This window comes from Drosophila albomicans, chromosome 2R (assembly GCF_009650485.2).
Source record: "Drosophila albomicans strain 15112-1751.03 chromosome 2R, ASM965048v2, whole genome shotgun sequence".
NCBI classification, from domain to species: Eukaryota; Metazoa; Arthropoda; class Insecta; order Diptera; family Drosophilidae; genus Drosophila; species Drosophila albomicans.
In genome coordinates, this window is record NC_047631.2 from 198,059 (window position 1) to 223,943 (window position 25,885).

The following is a 25,885-nucleotide window of genomic DNA, read 5'->3' on the forward strand; positions in this document are numbered from 1 at the left end:
GACAGCGCGAATTTTGCTCCACCGACATGGCTGCACTTATTGTAATGAATAACAGTAAGTAGGCCGTGAGCGTAACGTATCATACACGATATTACGATATTATGTATTTATACATTTACATTTATATTGCAGTCAGCAATGGCGCGAGCAAGACGATCGAAAAAAAATATAAAAAAAAATCTATATACATATATGAGTCTGTTTTGAAAATTGAAAAAATGTAAAAACTTTGCAACGTTGGGCTTCTTATGGCATACACCTTTGATATTCAATATCGTGCCACAGCAGCATATGGCAACGCCGATGCTCTTTTACGCCTTCCAGTAGGTATGGGAAGTGCTCTAAACGATATTCACGGAATATAACGGTGGAGACTATCACTGGCAACGATGGTTATCCGCTGTATCGGCGTCGATCAACAAATGAACGGTCGAACTGTCACAACGAAAGTGAAAAGAATGGATTTCGTTGTCGACAACAGTTGGATTGTTCCATATTCGCCGCTTATTTCTGAAATGTTGAAGACACATTGCAACGTTGAATACTGCAATTCAGTTAAGTCAATAAAATATATTTTCAAATATGTCACGAAAGGCAGTGATATGGCGGTTTTTGGATTGCAATCCTCGAATACCAACGATGAAATTTCACGCTATCAAGTTGGTCGTTATGTGAACTGTAATGAAGCGATTTGGCGTATATTCGCATTTCCCATTCACGAACGTCATCCTACTGTTATGCATTTGGCGGTGCATCTGGAGAATGGTCAACGAGTATATTTCACGGCTTCGAATGCTATGCAACGTGCTGAAACACCTCTACTACATTGACCATTTTTTTGCAATCTGCAAAAAAGATACTTGGAATGCTTTATCGAAGAATTTTAAAAGACGGAAGCAAGGCGATGAGGTTCCTAAGTACGCAGGTGTTCGTTCTACAGAAGCTTTTGGTCGTATGTATACAATTCATCCAAAAAAATGAAGAATGTTTCTATTTGCGGTTGTTGTTGGTAAATGTGCGCGGGCCAACGTCATTTGAGACACTACGAACTGTTAATGGTGTAATATTCTCAACATATCGCATGTGAAGAATTGAACTTATTAGAAAACGATACCCGTTGGGATACGACAATCGCTAAAGCCATTATCTCTGCATCTTCCAAGTCAGATACGCACAATATTCGCTATCATAATTTCGACATGTTTTCCAACAAACCCATGTAACCTGTGGCACAAATACAAGTATAATATGTCAGAGGATATTTTACATCGAATTCGTGTCAGTTCCAGAAATCAATATATTGAGATGAGTGAGGAGATACATAATCGTGCTTTACTCTTGATCGAAGATATGTGTGCGGTAATTTATTGATCAGGTTTGGAATGCCAGCGCCATATCGTGAAATGAGTGACATTTAATTGAGAATTGGAACGGGAACGTCAATATGATCACCAAGCATTAGATTTAGTAGTTCAAACGAATGTACCCCTGTTAAATTACCAACAAAAGCAAGTTTATGATAATTTAATGAAGGCAATCGATGATGAAAATGGTGTTTATATTTCCCAGATGCCCCTGTTGGTACTGGCAAGACATTTCTCATGTCATTAGTTTTCGCGAGATCAAACATAGTTGCAGTTGTTTCTTCTGGAATAGCAGCCACATTGTCATTCAGCGTTACTACATTACATTACATTACTTCACACTATTGTAGAACCAACGTGTAATATTGCAAAACACTCAGCAATGGCCAAAGTTTTAACAGCATGGAAAATCATCATCTGGGACGAATGCACAATGGCGCATAAACGAGCTTTAGAACATTAAAAGATTTACGCAATGACTCGAGATGTTTTGGAGGAGCACAGATTTTACTGTCTGGCGATTTCTGCCATATACTGCCAGTAATTCCGACGAAATAAACGCTTGCCTCAAATCGCCAAGTCTATGGCGCTATGTGAAGAAACTACAGCTGACAACAAACATGAGAGTTACATTACTTATTGATACATCTGCTAAAGATTTCTCGGAGCAATTGCTAACTATCGGTAATGGTCAAGTACCTGTCAATGAATCGAGCGGATTAATATTATTTCCAAATAATTTCTGCAATTTTGTTTCCAATTCAATTTTTAAACTCTTTGGATGTGCCTGGCTTACCACCGCACAATTTATGTCTATAGGTTGGCTCCGTAGTAATCATGCTTCGAAAATTAAACCAACCAAAACTGTGCAACGGTACGCGTTTCGTGGTTAGAAAATTGATGAACAATGATAGGAAAATTCAAAGGTTAGGAAGTTCTTATTCCGAGGATCCCGATAATCACAACCGATATGCCGTTTGAATTTAAAAGAATTCAATTTCCGATACGTCTTGCATTTGTCATGACCATCAACAAATCACAAGGCCAATCCTTAAAAGTTTGTGGTTTAAATCTAGAAAATTTATGTTTTTCCTATGGTCAATTATACGTGGCATTTTCATGGGTCGGAAGACCATCTGCGTTGTTTGTTTTTGCGCCTGATAATAAAACAAAAAATGTGGTCTATCACAAGGTACTTAGGTGAAGAGCAACCAATCTACTAAGAAACAGAAATAGTAATGAACGAAATAATAAAAAAAAGAAACACAATCTGCTTATTTATTGTCATAAAAGCGGAACAAGTTCGCCGGGTCGACTAGTTTGGTTTATAAAAAGAAGTTTATTAACAACTTCCGGTTTAAGCCTCGTCCTGAGATCAGAAATAGTTTGTACAGTTTTGCTGAACACTCTTTCCGATTCGCAAGATGAGGCTTGTATAGAGAAATATTTTTTGACAACCAATTTTAGGGTGTTGTCATCAGTAAAAAATATTTGTTTTAACTTTAATTTTATTTTAAAATCATACGTCTCAATACTTCAGGGTCGCAGTAATCGAGAATGTCTTCTTTTGCTTTGCAAAAATTAAAATTTGGATTGTGGCTTATTTGACGTTGGTACTGGTGGTGTTTAATGACGCCGTGGAATTGCGGACTTTACCGAAAGCAATCCCTGCTCCAATGCTTTGGCTGCGTGGTCTGTATTTGAGCATCTGAGAAACCCCTCTTATTTGAAGCGAGGATCGATAAAAGTAGTGATGGAAGTTTGTGACGAACACGTTTTGGGCGTCATTTTGTTATGTGACGACCCGTTAAGTGGGCAGCAAACTGGAAGCATACTCTGACTACATTGTCAACTAAAGCTCAGGGAAAGTGGGGTAGGTCTTTTGCCACCTAGTAAGCCACCGTGCCACACAGTTTGAAGAAGGTAGACAGAGTTAAGACGGGAACAGAGAGGATAGGCTATCAACCGATAGACCTGCTAAGAAAAATATGCATTGAAGAACGAAGACGGTTATGTTCTTCTTCTTTACCCTCCCAACCTGTAAAAGCTTCTGGCGCTATGCCTTTAACCAAATTAAGCAACTATAAGTAATATCAGGTGCCCATTACTGTATAATTTACTACTTTGCCTAGTATTTCTTAATAGGATAAGTATGAGTATAATAATATAATAACAATAATAATAATAATAATAATAATAATAATTTTTTTTTTTTGAGGTAGGGAAGAAAATGTCTACACACCACCATAGCGACGTCTCAAACTATGGCTGTGCGGGGATCGCATATGCATGCTGACCCGCTAAAAACTCCCCTTTCGCTGTTTCAGGGCGGAATTTCCCAGCCCGGAACCGCATTTGAGTGCGCATAACTTCAGGCTGGGCGCTCTGGTGTTCTTAGCTCATCGTTTCACCTGCGTCCAGGCGCCTCTTTTTGCGTCGGAGGATTCTCTCGACGTATATCGTTATTATTTTCCAGTTTTGCTCGTTACTTACGAGCAGTTTGGCAACGTTTTGTGGCCTCCAGATTCCATCGATCTGCGATTCAAGCAGCTCTCCTTCTGTTTGCCACTGAGTGCATGAGAAAAAAGTATGTTCTGCGTCATCTATATCGGCATCGCCATACACGCAGCTTGGCTGTTGGCGTAGTCCTCTTTGGTGCAGGTACTTTCCGAAGTATCCGTGCCCAGAAAGCAGCTGCGTCAAATAGTAGTTTACTTCGCCGAAGTCTCGGTTGCTCCATATTCTTACGTCAGGTATTTGCTTGGCAGTCCACCTACCGGTTTCTTCGTTTGTCCAGCGATCTTGCCACTGTTGCATAGTTTCCTCTCTGGGGTCGGTGTCAGATTCTTGGTTATTTTGGCGCTTTAGCCAGGTGCGCCGTCGCTCTCTGGCCTTCAGATCTATAGGGATTTCGCTGCTAATCACCAAGACTGCTGCTGTCGACACTGTCCGGTATGCGGACGTTACTCTAAGTGCCGCCGTCCTCTGAACGGCCAACAGTGTTTGCATTTTTGTGTTATGGTCAGGGTGTCTGCCCATGCTTCAGAGCCGTAAAGCAGTATTGAGTTTACTGTTGACATCAACAGTTTACGCTTGCCCTCAGTTGGGCCACCAACGTTTGCCATCAGCTTACTGAGTGATGCCACTGCCCTTGACGCTTTTTCCACTGTATGGTGTATTTGGGTCCAGAAAGTCATTCTGGGGTCGATACGGATGCCTAAGTAGTTTAGTGATAGTTTCGTTTCTATTATGTCGTCGCTCACGTGCATGTTCACTTCGAGAGGGATGTGCCGTTTTGTTAAAATTATTAGTTCAGTCTTCTCTGTGGCGAGCTTTAGACCATGGGTTTCAAACCAAGCCATTGCTCGCATCATGACTTGGTTTAGCTTCCGCTGCGCTTCCGTCATGTCGCGTGCCTTAATGATGGCGGCGATGTCGTCGGCGAACCCGACCAGGTTGCAGTCGTCTGGCATTTCTATTGAAAAGATGCTGTCATAGCTAGCGTTCCACTGGTCCGGGCCGAGGATAGAGCCCTGTGCTGCACCCGAAGTGACACTCTTTCGCCTGGTCCCACTTTCCGTCTGGTATATCAGCTCTCGTTTGCTTAGGTAGCTGCGGACCATGCGCATCAGGTAGGCTGGTGTTCCGAAGCGATTTTCTAGCGCGTCGATGACGTCAGTCCATCGCAGACTGTTGAAGGCGTTTCTAACGTCAAGAACGGCCAGGTGCACTATTTTCTTGGAGTAGGCGGTTCCTCTCTGTGCATCGCTTACCGCTTCTATGACGCACTGCAGCGCTCCAGCTGTCGATCTACCTGGTCGAAAGCCATGCTGTCTATTTGATAGGCCACCTGCTCTTTCTATGGCTGTAGATAGCCGAGGTTTTAATAATCTTTCCAGCAGTTTCCCCGCTGTGTCAAGCATGCATAGCGGGCGATATGCACTTGGGGTAGCTGGGTCTCCTTTCCCTTTATCTATTAGCATTAGGTGCTGTCGCTTCCACACCTCTGGAAAAATTCCTTCCATCAAACAAGCATTATACATGTTTAGCAGGATTTTCGGGCGTGCGTCTGTTATGGCTTTCAGTGCTTCGGATGGAATCCCATCGGGTCCGGGTGCCTTGTTGTTTTTCAAAGATTTTGCTGCCGATCTGAGTTCGTTCTCTGTAAAGAAAGGAGGCTCTTCGAGGGCGGGCATCTCTGGGTCGGTGCGTCGTTCGTGCTGTGGGAAGAGCGTGTTGACTATATTGGCCATGACGTTTTCGTTGAGCTCCGGAGTCGGCCTTTGCGCTCCTAGCTTGCGCGTTACGATTTTGTAGCCGAGACCCACGGGTTGGTATTTATGTCGTTTCGCAGCTCTTCCCATTTGCTCTTTTTGCTGTGGACAATGGCAAGTTTAAGGCGCTTTCTAGCTTCTTTGTGGTCCTCGATTTCCGCCGTAGCACTGCTTCGAGATCTGGCTCTAGTCATTTTCTTTCTCGCGCGTAGGCAGGCTCTTCGGAGCTCCGCGATCTGCTCGTTCCACCAGTAGGCAGCTTTCCTTTTAAGGAAGCTCGTCGTTTTGGGCATCGCTGCGGCGCAAGAATGCTCTATGGCGCGCATGGTGTGGCGTACTATGCTTCTTGCGTCTCTAGGGTCTACGCCTGTTTCCATCCTTGCGTCGAGTACTTCGATGAGTTTCTCGGTGTCCAGTTTTTTCGCGTTCCACCTTCGGGTGGTTTTCTTATCATGATCGGGCCGACGTCTATGGTTTGAGTTTATGGAGAAGCAGATATACTGGTGGTCACTGCCCGTGTAGTCCTTCAAGACACCCCACTCCTGTAGTCTGTTCGCTGCTCTTTCTGCCGCCAGAGTGATGTCTGGGATTGTGCCCTCGCATCCTGGTCTGCAAAAAGTGGGTGTGGACCCTTCATTTGCGACCACTAGCCCGAGCCTGGCAGCCATGTCAAGTACCCGTCTGCCCCGGGGTTTGTTGTCGGCATGCCCACTCGATGGCTCTAGAGTTGAAATCACCCGCGATGATCAAGTCTCCGCCAAGCTGCTGTGCTTGGTCTTCTATTGCGTCTAGCTTCGTCTTAAATTCATTTATACTGTCACTAGGCGTCAGGTAGCAGCTCATGATTGTACAGATTTTAGTTTGTGCCCATACGAAGCCTTGTCCGGCACCACTTCTTGTGACGGTGAAGTTGTTTATGTTTGGCAGCCAGATGGCTGCCGTCCCGGTGTTGTCAGTTAGGAATGTACCATTGTTGGGAGTCTTGTACTGCTCACTGATGATGACAACATCAACCGCCTTCTCTAGCACGAGCTGAGAGAGAAGCGAGTCGGCTGTTTTGCTCCGGTGCATGTTTGCTTGGAGGATCTTCATGTTTGGGCTCTTACCGATGCACATTTGCTGGAGGCAGGGATGTGGTCAACTCGTTTCAGTCCGGCAGTGACGCACACGCAGCATTTTGGGGGATTTTTGCATTCCTTGTGCTTGTGTCCAATTTCGCCGCACCGGATGCAAAGGTTTCTTCTGTCTGGGCCTTTGCACTCTCTTTGGGTGTGACCCGACTCGAAACATCTAAAGCAGCGCGTGGGAATTGTTTGCATGCGCATTCTGGCGCGAATCCAGCCAACAGTTATTCTTTCAGCTTTGAGAAGCGTCTCTGCAGCTTCAGTTTGGAGTGTGACATATGCTCTCACTTGTTCCCGACTATTTGGTTTTGTCACCACTACTTTTAGTCGGTCCCCTATGTCCGGGAGGATCTTCTGTATGGCTTCCTCGACTTCGTTGGCTGTAGTGAGTGCGTCTAGATCCCAGATTTCCAGCGTGCTCGTCGGTTTGAGTTCCTTTACTTCCGCTGTTTTTTGTAGGGCACCTTTGATTTTGTTAATGAAATCGGTGCTCACTTGGGTGCCTTTTTTCATTTCTAGTAGTAGCGCTCCAGACATTGTTTTTCGAACTGCATGAATTTTAATGTCAGCGTCGTTTGGGTCCACAGTTTCCTTAAGGCTTTTAAGTATGTCTGCATAGGTGTGTCCTTCGTTTGGTTTCACAAGAAGGGCTTCATTTTTTGGCCGTCTTTTTTGAGTGCTGCCTTTCTCTGAGTTTGGCTTGACTCCTGAGGGTTTATTTTGTTCGCCGCCAGTTGTTTGTTGGGAGCGCTGGATTTTTGCTTCTGTGCTTTATCAGCCTTTGACTGCACAACCTGCCAGTTTGCGCCTGTGCTTTGTGTTTGGTGTGTCGACGTCCACTGGGCTTGGGAGGAGCCGTTTTGACTGCGGAGCGGCAGAGGTTTTCGGTGTAGTCGATTCATCCACATTGTTTTTCTTAATGTCACTTATGCGTTTACGTTCAGCCTCCTGGCTTAGCCAGTTTCGTCGGTATGTTTCCACTTGGTCGAGGATTTCATCGAGTTCGCCGACTCCTTGCTTAACATCTCTAGAAATGTTTTTTTGGATCTTCATTGCGGCTTTCATGTTCCGCAAAACCCGCCGGCACTCTTGCAGTGCATTTTCTTCTTCCCGTCGCATCTTTTGTATGAATTCTTGCCGTGGGGAAGAGTTGATCCTTGTTTGTTGCGCTGGATTTGTGTTTGCTTTTTGCGCTGTGAGTGATGCTACATCGTGTGGAATCCTTGGTGTTTCTATGTCACCTACCCTCGAGAGTAGAACATTTCTAGGTGTGCTATCATCGTTTTGTTGTAGTTTGGGCATGCTCGTGCTCAGGGAGTCAGCTTTGTTTGCTTCCATGGTGTCAGCCTGCTTAGGTGGTGTTCTCGCTGTTTTCGTGTTTTTGTTGAAAGATATTTTCTTCCATCTCTTTCTCTTTTGTTTGTGTGGTTTTTGTTGTTTGTATGTTCATGCTATATGGGTCCAAACTTTAGGCCGCTATCTCCTCGCGTATGTACAGTTACCTTGTTTCGTCCCCATGGGTCCCTTTACAAGCAGTGAGGTCCATGCGATGGGTTGATGCGAGCTCTTATGGAACTCGTATTCAGAGCCAGGACGGCATTAAGCAGGAGTGAAACTCAACTGCACCTGTACCATAAAATCAACGATGATCACGAGTCGAAGACTCGCTACGTTTTAATAGGGCGGAGGTAACCTTGGCATTTGCCCATCAGCCATTTCGCCAGGGGTTCAAGCTGGGTACTGAAGTGAAGGATTGCCTTGGTTATCAGCGAGCGAATCTTCTTTTGTGTCACCCGATCCGGAGAAAGACATGTTTGATAGCCGTCCAATGTGGAGCAGACGCTAACCAGCGTGCCGCCCGACTCGGGAACAGACGCGCGCTGGATTTTTTACGCCTTCTGACCTTAGCTAAGAAGCTATCGGATGATAGCTGCTTATTTGCCAGGGTCGCCGCGAGGAGGCGGTGAGATGCTTGAGACACGTTAGTATGGATCACGCTGGACTTTGCCAAGTTAAAGCCGATCAGACGCTTTGCCATAAAAACAATGCCTCCGACCCCATAATAATAATAATAATAATAATAATAATAATAATAATAATAATAATAATAATAATCATAATCATAATAATAATAATAATAATAATAATAATAATAATAATAATAATAATAATAATAATAATCATAATCATAATCATAATCATAATCATAATCATAATCATAATCATAATCATAATCATAATCATAATCATAATCATAATCATAATCATAATCATAATCATAATCATAATCATAATCATAATCATAATCATAATCATAATCATAATCATAATCATATCATAATCATAATCATAATCATAATCATAATCATAATCATAATCATAATCATAATCATAATCATAATCATAATCATAATCATAATCATAATCATAATCATAATCATAATCATAATCATAATCATAATCATAATCATAATCATAATCATAATCATAATCATAATCATAATCATAATCATAATCATAATCATAATCATAATCATAATCATAATCATAATCATAATCTTAATAGCTGTCATATACAATTTACAAATGAATTAACAGCTTTTATATAATTTTATATATGTACATACCATATCCATTTCAAATATGAGGACTTACTCTTCATTTATATCTAACTTAAAATGCTATCTATAAAGCTCAAATTTAAATTTAAATATAAATTACATTTCAATACGATTTTTCATTTGAATTCACGTTATATTATTGAACAATTTATAAGATAATGAAAAATTATATAAAAAAAGAAACAACAGTGGCCGTCGCCAGGTGATTTAACACACTCCATAAGAAAATCAAGAAAAGGGTACTCATGAAAATTAAGAAATTTGGTTTTCTCGCTATGTATGTATGTACATACCTTGCACATTGGGATGAAATGCCTTTATTTTGGCAATAACCGTAATTTTAAAGCTAGAAAGTTGAAACTTGGAGAATTTGCTGCTTATATTATTTGTGAATTTCGGATTTTCTTATTTTTTATTTTTTTTTAGTTTTTGTTTTTCTTTGTTTTTAATCACCTCTACATCGTTTTCCGGAAAATCATTTGGAATTACCCAGTCAAAAGAGGCCTTGACATTGCGATTTGTATCCAGCCAAATTTTAAGTTAGTCACCCCGACGAAGAGAAACCTTGCTTGTATCTATTGAAATATTTAACCCCCCCTCAAATTCCCGCAAATTATTTAAATGCTACCTGAATATACACATAATAACTCATACTACCACATAAGTTGTTATTTGAATCCTGTTGTATCTTGCCAGATATGCTCCACGAAACACAAATATTTTAAGGTTAGAACCAACAAAACTACTGCTTACGTATTTCATTAAAAACATGACAACACAAAAGCACATATAATTAAACACTTATACAAATATTTTCTACATACTATGAGGAACATTTTCCAATTTAAGGTATTCTAATTGGTCAAACTGTTTAAAAATACGACAGCGCCAAAATTAAGAAACTTGACTAGTCAGCAAGCTTGCGCGTACCACGTGGCAAGAACAGCTGACTTTCAACGGCTGGTGCAAGTCGAGGGCTGCACAATAAAATACCAATTAAATATTTTCGAAGTCTAGGGACTTTTCTAAGCTTGAAATAATTGTAACATTGTTGATATATTAACATGAACTTTTTAGGTTTTGGCCAAAATAAGGGCATTTCATCCCAATGTGCCTTGTAAAACCAACGAGAAGGCCAAAGAATGTCAGAAAAATGCACTTTGAATAGTGCGCACTCCCGACAACACCAATAATAAGTATAGATAATATTATGACGGATGTCGTCAGATTTATTTGGACTAGCCTAGATTAAGCGTGGGTATCGATATTGTTTGAGTAATCTAAGTTTGGTATCGATATTGTTTAATACGATAGCAATGTGAATGGCAAAAGTGATCCTGCCAACTCACCGCAAATATTCGATTAATAGATTAATAATATACTAACATCTGTTGGCGAGTGCATCTATCATCGAATGCAGATGTTATCGCGCGAGTTATGGTATTTGAGTCCCAAGTTATGGTATTTGAGTCCCAATATTGGTGAATTAATGATGAAATAAAAGCTTGAGTTTTCAAATAAGAATAAACCCTCTTGGTTGAGTTGCCTTTTTAGAATAATTCTTTATTATACAGTCGCTTAGCTTCTAGGGTACATGGGTACATGGAATAAATGGAATCGGAATCTGCATCGTCGGCAGATTTCGAAAGGCAGCTGGCTTGATCGCTGCCGTTGGGCTATTCCGCTTAGTCGGCAAAATAGTCCAGCATATCATCAGCATCAGCATATCCAGCGGATGTCAACAATGTTGCAATAATGTTAACATACCGAGTGACCCATATGGGTCGCTCGTGGCGGTTTGTTGGGCGGAGGCAAGACAGAAGTAGGGGAAGAAGCAGTGGTGGTAACTCCTCCCCCCCTGGAATATAGTGACGGCCAGAACGAAGGAACGGTCGGAACGACGTGTTGTTGTGTCTCGCTTGGAGTGAAAATTATGGTTCTTCTTTTTAGCAGACATATGATGATTAGCAGTACACTAGCTATTCCTAGCCATGTGTATAGAGCGATTAGATGACTTGTTGTTGCCTCCTTGACTTCTAAAATTTCTTGAATGTTGTTCAGATTTTGCAGCTCTATGTGACGTAGATTAAGTTTTCTTGTGTTATTCATAACCAGTATTAGGCTTGGGTTGAGTAAAGAGATCTTCACATCCTCAAGGATATTAACTTCGGAATCGTCATAGGTGATATTATTTATCTCTACGGTGCAGTTTTTGTAGCTAATAATCGCTGTGCCGTTGATAGTGGTATAAGGGCCGCACGAAGAGTTGATGTTGACGTTCATGGCGTTCATAATGATAATGTGTCCAATTTCCGCTCAATTATATTTTCGTCGTTTCCAGATTCTTTCATGTCGCAGGTAGCATGCCACCCCTCCAAAATTTACCTGATGCAGTCTCCATTGCTCGTGCGCCCAAACTTCGCATTATTACAAAAGTACAAATTATGAATTTTAGGACATTTAGATTCTAAGTACATAAATTTAAATTTTGGATTGAACAATAAAAACTTAGGAAGTATTACAGATTGTGTAATATTTAAGGGTAATGGGACCATGTGAGCTAGGGTATAGACTTCTTTTTCGAATATCGGTACTTTAATTTTAAAAATGATTTTATTGTTTTCATTAGTTGTTTCCAAGTTTATGAGCCTGTAAATGTGCTCCTCATTTTCATGTCTTTAATTATTTGAACTTCGAATGGACTCAAAATAAATTTAGGAATGATCTGTTATTTAGCTAAGAGGAGACTTTCGGCAATATTATTCAGATGATTACTTAAAACGTCTATACTATAGCCCATGCGATTAAAGTATTGTAACATGTGTATTTCTCTGTGTTCTTGTGTTAACTTAGTATATACGTTATCTTTAAAATTGTTTACAAATGTGTTGATGGTGTTTTGTTCATTGTTTATATGTTCAGTAATATTCTTAAATCTATCGATTATATTGTTATTAATAATAAGTTGATTCTTAATGGTATTACTCAAATTATATTCTATTCCTTCAATTTCATGGAATTTGTTGTTGATTTTAATTTCATCCATGGCATCCATATTGCCCGTAATGATCTTAACTAAACTACCGAGACCATTTATGGCTCCTCGTTTCTTCCTGATATTCGGTTGAATAGAATGAATCCTATCGTATAATTGTTTAACTTTTATTTGTAAGGATGCAATTAATTCTTTGGAAAAAGTCATATCCATTGTAATCTTAATATTTTCTTCAATTTTTTTTTAATATTTTTGATGAAATTGTTTAAATCTATTGTGTGCGCTATAGTTCGGAAGGATCGTATTACCTTTGCCTCTCCTAGATCGATTTTTAAGAAAGGGGATTGAGGTGCAGGATGTCGAATCTGGATTCTTGGGCCGAAAACAGGCTCATCCTGAAAAGTTAGTTTGAGGAAATGGGGGGATTAAATTAGTCACGTTTCTTCTTAGTTTTTCTCTTAATCTTGTCTTTGTGTAATTTTTACCCTTTAGTGGTAGTAATTGTTGCCCCATTGTCTTCTGACACTTTATGTTGGGAAAACCTAGGTGTTAGTTTGTTCCTTCTGTTTTCTTTCCTAAATATTATGTCATCTTTTTCTACAGGTATAGGGTTTTCCCTGTCCAAGTTGAGTTTGTCTGTCCTAATGTTGACCCTTTCTTGGGCCTTTAGTGCTATTTCTGGGTATAGTTTGGCCCTAAATTCGTTTAATTCCTTTAAAAAGTCATGTTCGTTGTTGAATTATATTTCCCTTAGGAATGTGTGTGTTCTTCCAGTAAAGAGCTCGTGAGGTGTCAGTTTCGTAGCCGAGTGTATGCTGTTGTTATAAGTTATAAAGGTTTCGTTCAAAATATCATCATGATTGATTTCTAGGTTTTCCCTCTTTTTACCCTCATATATAATTCGGTAAATTTCTGTTAACGTGGAATGGAGTCTTTCGACTGGAGCGTTGCTTGAAGACTGTTGGAAAGAAGTAATGTGTGTATCTATGTTGTATTGAGAACAGAAGTCTTTAAAAATCTTCCCAGAAAATTCGGCTCCTTGGTCGTGTACTATTTTTTTGGGTATACCGAATGTATTCAAAAAGTTGGTAAGAGCCTTTACAATATTTAGACAACCCCTAGCTGGCACTGTATATCCACTAGCGAGTCTAAAGAATTTGTCGATTATGGTTAAAATTGTCTTTCCGTTTATGGTATACAAGTCGATATGGACAATGAATAATGGTAGTTCCGGTGTTTGGGTCACCTGGAATTTGTTTTTCTGGAGCTGTCTGTCGTATTTTAAGTGACTGGCAAATGTCACAGTCATTTATAATTTTGGCAATTTTCTGTTTCATATATGGGAAGTACGCTTGTCGTTTAAGTTGGTTATGTGCTTCATCTACACCTCTGTGGTTTGTGCGAGAGTGATATTCTTTGATAAGAGTGTCTTGCTCCTCTGTCGTAGTTAAATCTTTTAGTAGTACGTTACACCTAACTATTCTGTATAACCCTGAATTCGCAAAATATTTTGTATATGTTTGATTGAAAATGTGGAATATGTCGTTATTCGTCATGATAGCGTAGGTCTTATGCCTGTGTGAGTTTGTTTGGTTTGGGTCCAATTTTGAGTATAATTTGGAAATTGAATTCGTTCAAGGGGGAATTGGAGCTTTTAATGTCCTGGTTGTTTGTGGGCGTCACGTCGTGGACGTTAGTTTCGATGCGACTTAACGCGTCAGCCACTACGTTTTCAGCTTCCTTTTTGTATTCCACTTCATAGTCATATTCTAAAAGTTGGGGTTTCCAACGAACTAACTTGGAACATGGTTCTTTAAAGTTCATTAACCATGTCAAGGGTCGGTGGTCCGTCTTGATTTTCAATTTATTGCCGAACAGGTATGGTCTGAAGTATTTTGTCGCCCAGATGATGGCTAACATTTCTTTTTCCACTGTAGAGTAATTTCTCTCTGTGTCGGACAGTGTTCTACTAGCAAATGATACGGGTCGTTCTATTCCTGTTTGGCCCTGCGATAGTACTGCCCCGATTGCCACGTTGCTGGCATCTGTTGTTATTACAAATGGTTTTGTAAAATCAGGGTATCGTAAGATTGGGTCATTGCGAAGTAAGATTTTGCATTTTTCAAAGGGTCAGATGTATTCTTCATCTATCTTAACCATTGTCTTTCCTTTTAGTTGCTGTGTCAAAGGTTTGGTGATTGAAGCAAAGTCTCTAATGAATTTCCTATAATAACCTAAGAGGCCTAAGAATGATTTAATTTCCTTCTTGGTTTTGGGAATTGGAAACGCTTTAATCGCGTGAATTTTCTTTGGGTTAGGTTTTATCTCCTCATTCGTGACTACGTGTCCCAAATATTCGATTTCCTTACGGAAAAAATCGGATTTGTCCGCTTGAAGTTTAAGACTTGCCTCAGCTAATTTCGAGAGTACTTTGTGTAAATCGTTTACGTGTTCTTGCAATGATGATGAGAGGCCAATTATATCGTCTAAATATACTAAACAATATTTGCCTTTGAGATCGGCTAGAATATTATCCATAATTCGTTGAAAGATAGCCCAAATGGCATTCTAATGAACACGTAGTGACCTCCTTCTGCCGTGAAGGCTGTTTTAGGTGAGTCTTTTGGCTCCATTTCAATTTGGTGATAACCACTTGCTAAATCAAGAGCCGTGAAATATTTTGCTCGACCAATCTTGTCTAGCGTTTCGTTAATATTGGGCATTGGATATTTATCCTTTATGGTCTTCTCGTTAAGTTTTCTATAGTCTATGACCAATCTCCATTTCTTCTTTGTAGGGTCATTTGATTTTTTGGGCACCAGAAATATAGGAGCGCTCCAGGGGCTATGGCTATGCTTAATTATGTATGTCTTGGTCGAGTAGTTTGTTTAGTTGCGTTTGGATTTTCTGACTTTCGACTCTACTGTATCTAAACGGTCTGTTGTAGATAGGAATGTCGTCTGTGGTTTTGATTTGGTGTTTAATTTGGTTTGTAAAAGAAAGTTTTTGGTTTTCAATATGGAAGAGGTTAGCAAATTTTTTGCAAAGCTTCCTTAGAGCAGAGTCTTCTTCGGCATTTAAATGATCGCATTTGATGCACATTGATTCGTCTTTTACATTTTGTAGTTGGATTGTCTTTGATTTGGTTTAACAAAAATTTTTTTTTATAGCCGCTCATCTATCGCCAACGCGTAAGTGCATATGTGTGTACATTGCTAATCAAACATGATTCACAGCATACAAACAACGCTGTCACGTACCAGCGCGCTATGGTCCCAAATCCCGATTTGGTGTCATAAAGTTATTAAAAGTTTCCCGCCAATTTTGTCACAAAAATCAGCTGCTCAATCACCTGTCTTTAAACATCTGTAAAAATTGCAAGGTTGCATTTTTGACAAAAGTATTTATTGATACTTTCTATCTAGGGTATCTAGTTTAAATATATAAAAAAAAAATTCATATTTTCTTCCATGAAATTTTGGACTTTATGCCACCAAATCGGGATTTGGGACCATAGTGCAACGATAGACCTGCGGGCATGTTTGATTTGTCTACAGACCATCTGGCTTCAAACATGTCGAATATCGGGTTAGAACAAATCTACATACGTGTTACACATCGATCGTGTTTTCCTATCTTTTGTGTTGAACCTTGTGTTCCCTCATGTTCGCACTGAACATGCAACATCATACAGAATTAGCATATTCGCACTGAATAACTTTTCCGCAGTCATTGCGTTGGAGCGGCGTAATACATGTTCGCCCTGAACCTGCAGTAGCAACTCCAACACACGACATCCAGTAGCTCAAACCATTTCACAGTGGGCGATTTGGTCCCGCTAGCGGCATTTAATTAATAACTTCTAAACTAAAATAGATATCTTCAGTCGGTTTTTTTTTCACTGATCAGAAAAAAATCATAGAATTTTTTAAGTTAAAAAAATTTTTTTTTAATTTTTTTTTTTATTTTTTTTATTTAAATTTATTTTTTTAAATTTTAAATTTTGTTGTACTTTTATTTTATTTGAACTTCAATTAACATATTTCATATATAAACTTTATCTAAAAAATGATGGGATGATGGAAAAAAATGGGATGACTTCTGAGTGCAATACTAAAAAAAGATCCCTTTTTGGTACTAACACTGTGTCTAAAAAGTACCATAGTTTGAAGGCTAGCAGGTACTAGCAGTTAATATTACACATTTTGGACGCCACTGATTCACACTTTAGGCTAATAAAAGAGTTAGACTGAATCCACTTGAATAAAGTAAGTTCGACTCCACGAAAGACAGGTGTACGCTAATTCGGACTCGTTGTTAATACACTGAATTACCACTACGTTTTATGAGCTACACATTTATAGACCGGTCACAAACATTGATTTTTTTTTTAAATACATACCTTGAAAATAATAAAAAACCAAACTTCTAACAAATTCAATAAAAATTGTAAATTTCCGAGGAATTCGAAATCAATGCGCGAAAAAAGAAAGAATTTTCTAGAGCTCTTTGCAAAATCATATCGTGTGTTTGATCGTTCACAGCTAATGATCAGTTGATCGTAAAGCTTTTAAAAAGCTTTTTAAAATCTAATCAAAGCATCTGCTATCGATATGTGAAAAAATATTAACGGTTTTTTAAATTTGAAAATTTGAATTAAATGCCGCTAGCGAGACCAAATCGCCCACTGTGCAGCAAAGCTAAAATAAGCACAGGATACAAATGAGCCGTTTATTTTAATTAAAGAAGTAACTACTATGTGGATCAGAATGTTAAAAATACATGAATATGTTACAATTACATTGGTAAAATTGCGATATGCCCTTTACTGTTTTTAGTTGAAGAAATCGACATTTTAAGTGACCTGTCAGATTTGCTGTCACCTTTTCAGGAAGCGACACAAGTTTCTGTGTCGCTGATCATTCCTGTTATTACCGAGTTTCATAATACAATGAATAAATTAAATTCAACTTTAATAACGAAAGAAGGAATATTAGTATATAACTTTATTAAGACAAGGATAGTGGAAAGACTGGATAACTTAGAAACGCGCACAATTCCTCGCAACTTGTAGGGGTGAGCATTGTCCGTTAATTTGCAATTTGAATTTAAATTGTATGGTGGTATCAACAGCTGCGCGAGTTACCACCACTGCTTCTTCCCCTACTTCTGTCTCTCCTCCGCCCAACAAACCGCCACGAGCGACCCATATGGGTCACTCGGTATGTTAACATTATTGCAACATTGTTGACATCCGCTGGATATGCTGATCCACGTCTGGACTATTTTGCCGACTAAGCGGAATAGCCCAACGGCAGCGATCAAGCCAGCTGCCTTTCGAAATCTGCCGACGATGCAGATTCCGATTCCATTTATTCCATGTACCCATGTACCCTAGAAGCTAAGCGACTGTATAATAAAGAATTATTCTAAAAAGGCAACTCAACCAAGAGGGTTTATTCTTATTTGAAAACTCAAGCTTTTATTTCATCATTAATTCACCAACATTGGGACTCAAATACCATAACTTGGGACTCAAATACCATAACTGGCGCAGCCGCATTTCGAACTTCTCCCGGAGGATGAGGATACCAATATTATTTCTAATGTAAGATAGTTGTTAACATAATGTATGTAAAAAAAAAAAAAAAGAAAGAAAGAAAAGAAACTATGTGCAAAAAGAAAAATGTATACATTGAAAAATTACAAGAGTTTTTGCAATTATTAATTTTCCGCTTTATTCGCGAACAAAGTATGGACCTAATTGTTGTTGTTACAAACGACGAAAACGAAAACGGAGTAAATGATGACGCGCTGTTAAGTTCTCAATTTCAACTGTCTTTATGACACTCTGCTAAGTTACACTAAGCCTAACTTAACTAGAGTGGCGAAGCGAGGCGAATTCGCTCAGAGAGCAAAACGAAAGCTTTATTGCGCTCTCGCTTCGCCCTAATTCTAATAACTTCATTTGACAACTTCATTATCTTAACTAATGTACATCAAATGCGCCAACACCGGCCCCGATGAACGGCTGTGCCTTCATGCTATTGGCAGAGGCGCTAGTTTATGTACTGGCCGTTTAAACAGCCCTCCTGTGCTGCTTCGCACGTCTGCGACGCGCACCGCCCCGTCCGCTCCTGGGTATACCGCCACGACTCGACCCACCATCCACTGCATCGGCGGCTGGTTGTCTTCTGCGACGACGACGAGCTCTCCGACCTGCAGATTCGGCTGCAACTGGTCCCACTTGGCCCGTGCCTGCAGGCCGAGCACATACTCCCGGGACCATCGCTGCCAGAACGCTCGCTTGAGCGACGAGACAGCTCGCCATCGCCTTAAGCAACTCAGACCCTCCTGGTCCGGGGTCCGCGATGCTGCCGGTGCCACCAGTGGACCGCCCACCAGTAGATGCCCTGGGGTTAGCGCCTCGCCGTCGTTGGGGTCTTGGCTTACGGCTCCTAGCGGGCGGGAGTTGAGCACCGCCTCGACCGCCACGACCACTGTCTGCAGCTCCTCGAGCGTGAGCAGGGCGTTGCCCACCGTCCGTAGGAGTAGGTGCTTTGCAGACTTCACACCTGCCTCCCATAGTCCTCCGAAGTGAGGAGCCCTCGGCGGTATGAACGCAAATTCGCATCCGCTTCTTGATGCGAAGTCGCGAACTGCGTTCTCCTCGGCCTCGACTCGCCTCCTTAGCTCCTCCAGATGGCGACTTGCTCCGACGAAGTTCGTCGCGTTGTCGCAATGGACTCGGCTCGGACATCCTCTTCGACCAACAAACCTTTGGAAAGCCATTAGAAATGCATTAGTTGACAGATCGGATACAATTTCTAAGTGAACCGCTTTTGACGCAAAACAGACGAACAAAGCTATGTACGACTTGTACGGCGGCTTTCCGCGAATCCTATAGGTTGTCTCAACCGGGCCACAAAAATCTACGCCACAAATTGAAAATGGGCGGAGCGCTCGGAGTCGATCAGCAGGCAAATTTCCCATTATTTGCTTAAGCAACCGAGGTTTGCATTTAAAGCAACGGATGCATGATCGTACTGTCTGACGACAAAGCTCTTGAGCATTAACTAACCAAAGTCGTTCTCTGAGAATGCTCACGAGCGCTCTTGGGCCAGCGTGACAGTTGGTCAAGTGAAGGTATCTCACATAGCTGCGAGCAAATTGTGAGCGCTTCGACAAGAGGAGTGGAAACTTAGCATCATACGAAATAGGAGCATTTACCAGTCGCCCCCCGACTCGCAACAACGAAAACGAACACCAAGATCCTTCATACTCATGTATGAAAGGATTGAGTCGTTGTAGACTCGAGCTCACACGTGTACTCTTACGAACCCTTTCTATATCGTCTCTGAATTCGAAATCCTGCATTACTTCTACTATTTTACTGAATGCTTCTTTCAGTTCTGATGCCGTTGGAACCAGTTCAAATTGAACTGTTTTGTCTTTGCATCTTCGAATGAAGCGGAACACATAAGCGAACACTCTCAACAGACTTGTGTGCGACGAAAAACTTTCGATCGAGTCCACTAGATCTGACTTTACCACTATAGCTGTCAGTCCAACAGCTGTTTTGCGCACTTCCAAATTGCGCGTCTCTTCAGAGACGAAATGGTGGTTAACTGGCCATGCGTCGTGTGGTTCCATCAAGAATGACGGACCACTAAACCACATTGACGCGCACAGTTCAGTCACATCGCAACCTCTCGATACAATGTCTGCGGGGTTCTGCTTAGTTGGAACATGACGCCATTCCACGCTCTCTGACCATTCTTGAATCTCGGCCACTCGATTCGACACGAATGTCGCGAGAGTGGAAGGATGTGACCGGATCCAATGAAGAGTGACTTCCGAATCTGACCAAAGAACCGTCCGTTCAATTGGTGATCGGATCAATCTTCGTATGCGGTGGCAGAGTTCTGCAAGAAGGTGAGCTGCACACAACTCAAGTCTAGGAAGAGTCTTAGTCTTGAGGGGCGCTACTTTTGATTTTGAGGTTAGTAATGATACTTTACAACCTTCTGCAGTTTGCGTACGAACGTAAATACACGCCCCATACGCTCTTATTGAGGCGTCGGCGAAGCCATGTATCTCTATCGGTGACGTAGGCTCTGTGAACAAATATCGTGGCACTTTTATATTTTGCAATTGTGTCAAATTTGACTTCAATTGCTGCCACGATGTATCCAAACTCAATGGTATGGATTCGTCCCACTCCAACTTTTGAAGCCAGAGCTCTTGAAGCAGTATCTTTGCTTTTATAATTAAGGGACTCAATAGGCCAAGCGGATCGAATAACCGCGATGTCACCGAGAGAATGTTCCGTTTTGTCGCTTTAAGACCCATGAATGAATCGTCGATCCGGAATTGGAACACGTCTTCATTTGGCAACCAAATCACACCTAGAGTCTTGGTTGCGTCAGTCTCGGAGATCGTTATCGGCTTTGGTGTACTGTTTGATGCGGAGAACCCAGGAGCATTCGAGAACCACTTCGCAAGTTCAAAACCTGCTCCTAGCAGTATCTGCGACACTTCAGACTTAATTGTCTTCAGGTCCTCGACGCATGCGGCACCAGTCAACATATCGTCAACGTAGAAGTCTTGCCTGATAACCTCAGCTGCCATGGGGTGCGAGGATTTCGCAATCTCGCTCAGCTGGATCAAACACCGTATGGCCAAGAATGGCGCTGGCGCAGTGCCATATGTTACAGTATTTAATCTGAATAATCTCAACGAGTCTGATGGATCTTTTCTCCACACTATGAGCTGATAGTTTCGATCTGCCTCGTGCACCATAACTTGGCGGTACATCTTTTTGATGTCGGCTGTTAATGCATATTTATGCAATCGAAAACGAAGCAGAGTCGAAAACAGCTCTTCTTGAATGGTCGGCCCGACCATCAGAATGTCATTCAACGCCTTATGTGTCGAAGTGCGACACGAAGCATCAAATACGACCCTCAGCTTTGTCGAAGTGCTTTGGGGCCGTAATACACATTGGTGCGGAATCACATAGTGTGGTGTACTTGGAAGGATGTGACTCACTTCGGACATGTGGCCCATCTCTACATATTCTTCCATAAATTCCAAGTACATTCGCTTTAACTCGGGATCTCGAGTTAAGCGTTTTTCAAGCGACAAAAACCGCCGTTTAGCAACTTCAAATGAGCACCCAAGCTGGTGCGAATCTGATTTGAACGGCAGTCTTACTTCGAAACGACCAGACGGCAATCTTCTCACATTATTTGTGAAATGATCTTCACAACTTTGTTGTTCAGCGGAAAGGACTTTGGAGGGAGAGCGCACATCTTCGACAGTCCAAAACTTCAGCAAGGTTTTGTCAATCGAGCTCAAACTTTCTTCCTGATAGCTCAGATTGACAGTCATCTTCTGGTGAGATTTTTCACCAGGAGTGTACCGCCCCGAGACAATCCACCCAAGGCTTGTCTTTTGGAGGATTGGACACTCTGGACCTTGCTTGATTTGGCCAACGGACAATAGGTCAAAGAATGTTTCAGCGCCGATAAGAAGATCAATTTTCGGCGGTTTGAAGAAATAGGGATCCGCTAGCTGAATATTGTCAGGTATCTTCCAGCCACTGACATTTACAGTGTGATCTGGCTGATAACCTGAGATCGATTTGAGGATCCATAAATCGATCGCGTATTCATTGCAGCCAACTCGCGACTTCACCACAGTGTGTATCTTTTTCTTAACTTGAGAATTGGATTCACCAATGCCAAGCAAGCTGATGCACGAGTCTTCTCTACGCAAATGCAGCCGCTGAGCTAGTTCCTCAGTCACAAAATTAATTTGTGACCCAGAGTCCAGCAAAGCTCGGGCTAAGACGAAATCGCCTGAATTCGTCTTTATTTTGATGACTGCTGTGGCCAGGATCACTTTATCCGACACGGTCGCATGCATCGCATGTGAAGTGGATGGACGATCAGGCTCAACAGCGGAGAGACTCGGGGGTGGTAACGCTCTACTATTTGTAGTCGCAGAATATATGTGCAGCAACGTATGATGTGAACGGCTGCACACACGACACTTTTTTGCCTTACATTTGGCGACAGTGTGACCCTTCCGAAGACAATTTATGCATAATGCAGTTGTTTTCGCGTAGTCGAATCTCTGTTTAACTGCCAAGGCAGCAAACATCGAGCAACTCACGATGGAATGATCTTCGGAATTGCAATATTCGCATATTTGGGTCTTTTGATCAATCTTATCTTTGAGCGTCGTACACGAAAACGAGCTTTTATTAAGCTGTTTAGTGGAAACGGCTTGACTATCGGACTTTGTCGAATTCTCAGCTGACAAGTGCTGATATCGACGATTAAGCACAGTTTCACACTCACTCCATAATGGAATTTTCGTGTAATCTAGCTGCTCATCCCACTTCTTCTTTGTTATTGCATCAACTTTGTGCATGACCAGGTGAATAAGGATTGCATTTGCAATCTTCTTATCATCACCTATCGACAACAAAGATCCGTATATCGCAGAGACAGTGTCAATCAAGTTTCGCAACGCTGAAGCGGAGGGCTGCGAAATCTTTGGCAAATTGAAAAGAGCAGTGATATTTTCATTAAATATCAGACAATCATTGTCATATACTCTTTTCAAACTTGCCATTGCTTTCTCATAGTTGTCCTCGGTGACTTGAAACGCTCTCACCGTTCCAAGAGCCTCACCAGAGAGACAAGAAATGAGATGATTGAATTTCTCAATGCGCGAATTGAATGGTCATTGTCAACAAGAGTCTCAAACAAGCTTATGAAATTTTTAAATTCGGAATACTTTCCGCTGAACTTTGGCAATGAGAGTTTAGGTAGACGGGTACGAGGAGCGGCAATCGGCTGAATCGATATATTGGCGGATGAATTATCGGTCAACGATTTCACCATCGCCTTCAGCCTTGCCTTTGCAGTAATGCAAATCTCTTCTAGCTCGCACCGGTAATCGTCATATTCGTCAAATGTCTCAATTCTGCTTTGATATTTGAGAGCATTTTCAATATGCGACGACAACATCTCAAGCCTGCACTCTAGCTCTGTCAAATCTCGACCGATCGTGTCATCGAGAATTTGATTATTAACTCTGCAAATGCTCTTCACGCAAATAGCAAGTTTCTTTTTAGAGCCTTCAAGAGTTTCTTTCGAATTCATTTTTTATGTAGATTATTAGAGGAGACGACAAAAAAATATAAAAAATAAAATACAAAATAAATCTTGTTGCTTCCAACAACAACAACGAAAACGAAAATTAAAAACAAAAAAAAAAAAAAAAAATTTTTTTTTTTTTTTTTTGAATTATTATTTTGAACTATTTTTTTTTATTTTTTATTTTTACTTAATTTTAAATTGTCCTAAGCTAACCACTAAGCTTTCTCGGACAATAATAGGGGAGTACACAATTCGAGGGAGCAAACGAGATATCGCACTGATATGCTCAACCAACGAATGTAGGGGAGCGAGTTCTAAGCGCTGCAAAGCGCGCGACAACGAAAAGTGCAAGCAACAACACAGACTACAGAGCGCAATGCACTGTGCAGATGCTGGCTTGCTAACGTACGTATGTGTGTATGTGCGCTGTTTCTAAGCGCGCGAAACGAAAACGAAAATGCAAGCAACAACAACACGGAGCCGAAATGCACCGGTGCAGTGTTGGCTTGCGGGTATATATGTATGTATATACGTATGTGCGCTTAGCAACAGCACACAACTTACAGCGGCTACGAATCTGGTGACAAAGGGGGCGACGAAAGCGAAAATTGCAACGAACTGAGAGAAGAAGTTCGATGCAATGGAAATAAGAAATTTCCCCTAGTCACTTTCACTTAGAAAACAAAAACAATATTCTGCCTAAGCGGTTCACTTTTTAAATTAAAATATAAAATTTAAAAACAAATGCTCTACTATTACGTATGTGCCAAGAATTGAAAGCGTCACTAGAATTTTGCAACTTGGCAACCAATTCAGTTTTTCGCTTCCAATTTTTCGCACAGTACCTGGAATTGGCGATCTTTAATGATCCCAGCCACTTTCCTCTGTGTGTCTTCTGCAGTTGCAGGGTATCCTCCAGCGATGATGCGAAGAATCCAGCTGCCAACGATGACAACACAACACAAGAAGATCACAGCACTGGCACAAGTCAATTAATTGTTTATATTTTATTTTATTTAGCGACCGGCGCGAATTTGTTTTGTTTTCTGTTTTAGATCATTCACTCGCGTTCAACAACAATTAGTGTCCACCCGGGGGCGCCATGAAAAGTTACAAGAGTTTTTGCAATTATTAATTTTCCGCTTTATTCGCGAACAAAGTATGGACCTAATTGTTGTTGTTACAAACGACGAAAACGAAAACGGAGTAAATGATGACGCGCTGTTAAGTTCTCAATTTCAACTGTCTTTATGACACTCTGCTAAGTTACACTAAGCCTAACTTAACTAGAGTGGCGAAGCGAGGCGAATTCGCTCAGAGAGCAAAACGAAAGCTTTATTGCGCTCTCGCTTCGCCCTAATTCTAATAACTTCATTTGACAACTTCATTATCTTAACTAATGTACATCAAATGCGCCAACATACATAACATAATAATGAATTAAAAATGTTTGACAGTGAGTACGGGAATATCAAAGTTGTAATAATTGCCAAACAGTGAACTCTAAACAAAAAGAAGTGAAACAAAAGTTGTATATGTATGTACTACTGTGGGCAAAAAGTAAGGTGAATTTGTTTGTAAAATGAAAAATCTTTATTTATTCTTCTAAATCAATATCATACACTTCAAAGTAATCCTCTCCCGATAAAATACACTTATGCACACTTTTTTTCCTATCCTCGAAACATGCCAAATAGTCCCTTTTCGGTATAGCCATCAGTGCCTTCTTCGATTTAGCTTTTATCTCCTCAATCGACTCGAAACGCATTCCCCGAAGTGGTCTTTTCAGTTTTGGGAATAGTCAGATGTCACACGGAGCCAAATCAGGCGAATACGGTGGTTATGGAACGATATGCGTCGAATTTTTGGCGAAATGGTCAAGAAAAACGTGTACAGAAATTGGTCGTTTTTTGGTACCAAAACGAGATTTGATGTTTCGTGGGTCCAAATGGTCCTTCAAAATGGTTTTCACAGATCTTTCTGATATTCCGATCATATCAGTAAGGTCTCTAATAGTCAACCGACGATTTTTGCCTCCACTTCATTGACGTGTTGGTCATGTGTTGACGTCGATTGTCGTCCGGAGCGCTCCAAGTCATCAACACGTTCTCGACCCTCTTTGAAGTCTTTGTACCACTTTAAAACATTTTTTTTGTGACATGGTAGAATCACCAAAGGTCTTCCGCAACATCCTCAACGTTCCGCAGCCGAAATTTCATTTGGCAAACAAAATTTGATGGTACTTCTCATTCAGACATTGTAAAAAATCGAAAAATGCACTCTTGGTCGTTTGGAAAACACAAGCGTAAATATATTTCTGATATTGACATTCA

The 25,885-nt window shown here is 40.9% G+C and overlaps 2 protein-coding genes across 2 annotated transcripts; both read right to left on the reverse strand.

The window, feature by feature from the left end:
* Window positions 1-5,667: 5,667 nt before the first annotated feature.
* Window positions 5,668-7,299, reverse strand: LOC127566215 (uncharacterized). Its single transcript, XM_052008175.1, has 3 exons — window positions 7,051-7,299; window positions 6,351-6,757; window positions 5,668-6,247 (listed from the first exon to the last, which is right to left on the reverse strand). The coding sequence occupies exons 1-3, from the start codon at window positions 7,297-7,299 to the stop codon at window positions 5,668-5,670; spliced, it is 1,236 nt and encodes a 411-aa protein (XP_051864135.1).
* Window positions 7,300-18,417: 11,118 nt separating this feature from the next.
* Window positions 18,418-22,308, reverse strand: LOC127566216 (uncharacterized). The gene is made up of 2 exons (XM_052008179.1): window positions 20,444-22,308; window positions 18,418-19,156 (listed from the first exon to the last, which is right to left on the reverse strand). The coding sequence occupies exons 1-2, from the start codon at window positions 22,306-22,308 to the stop codon at window positions 18,418-18,420; spliced, it is 2,604 nt and encodes an 867-aa protein (XP_051864139.1).
* Window positions 22,309-25,885: the final 3,577 nt, after the last annotated feature.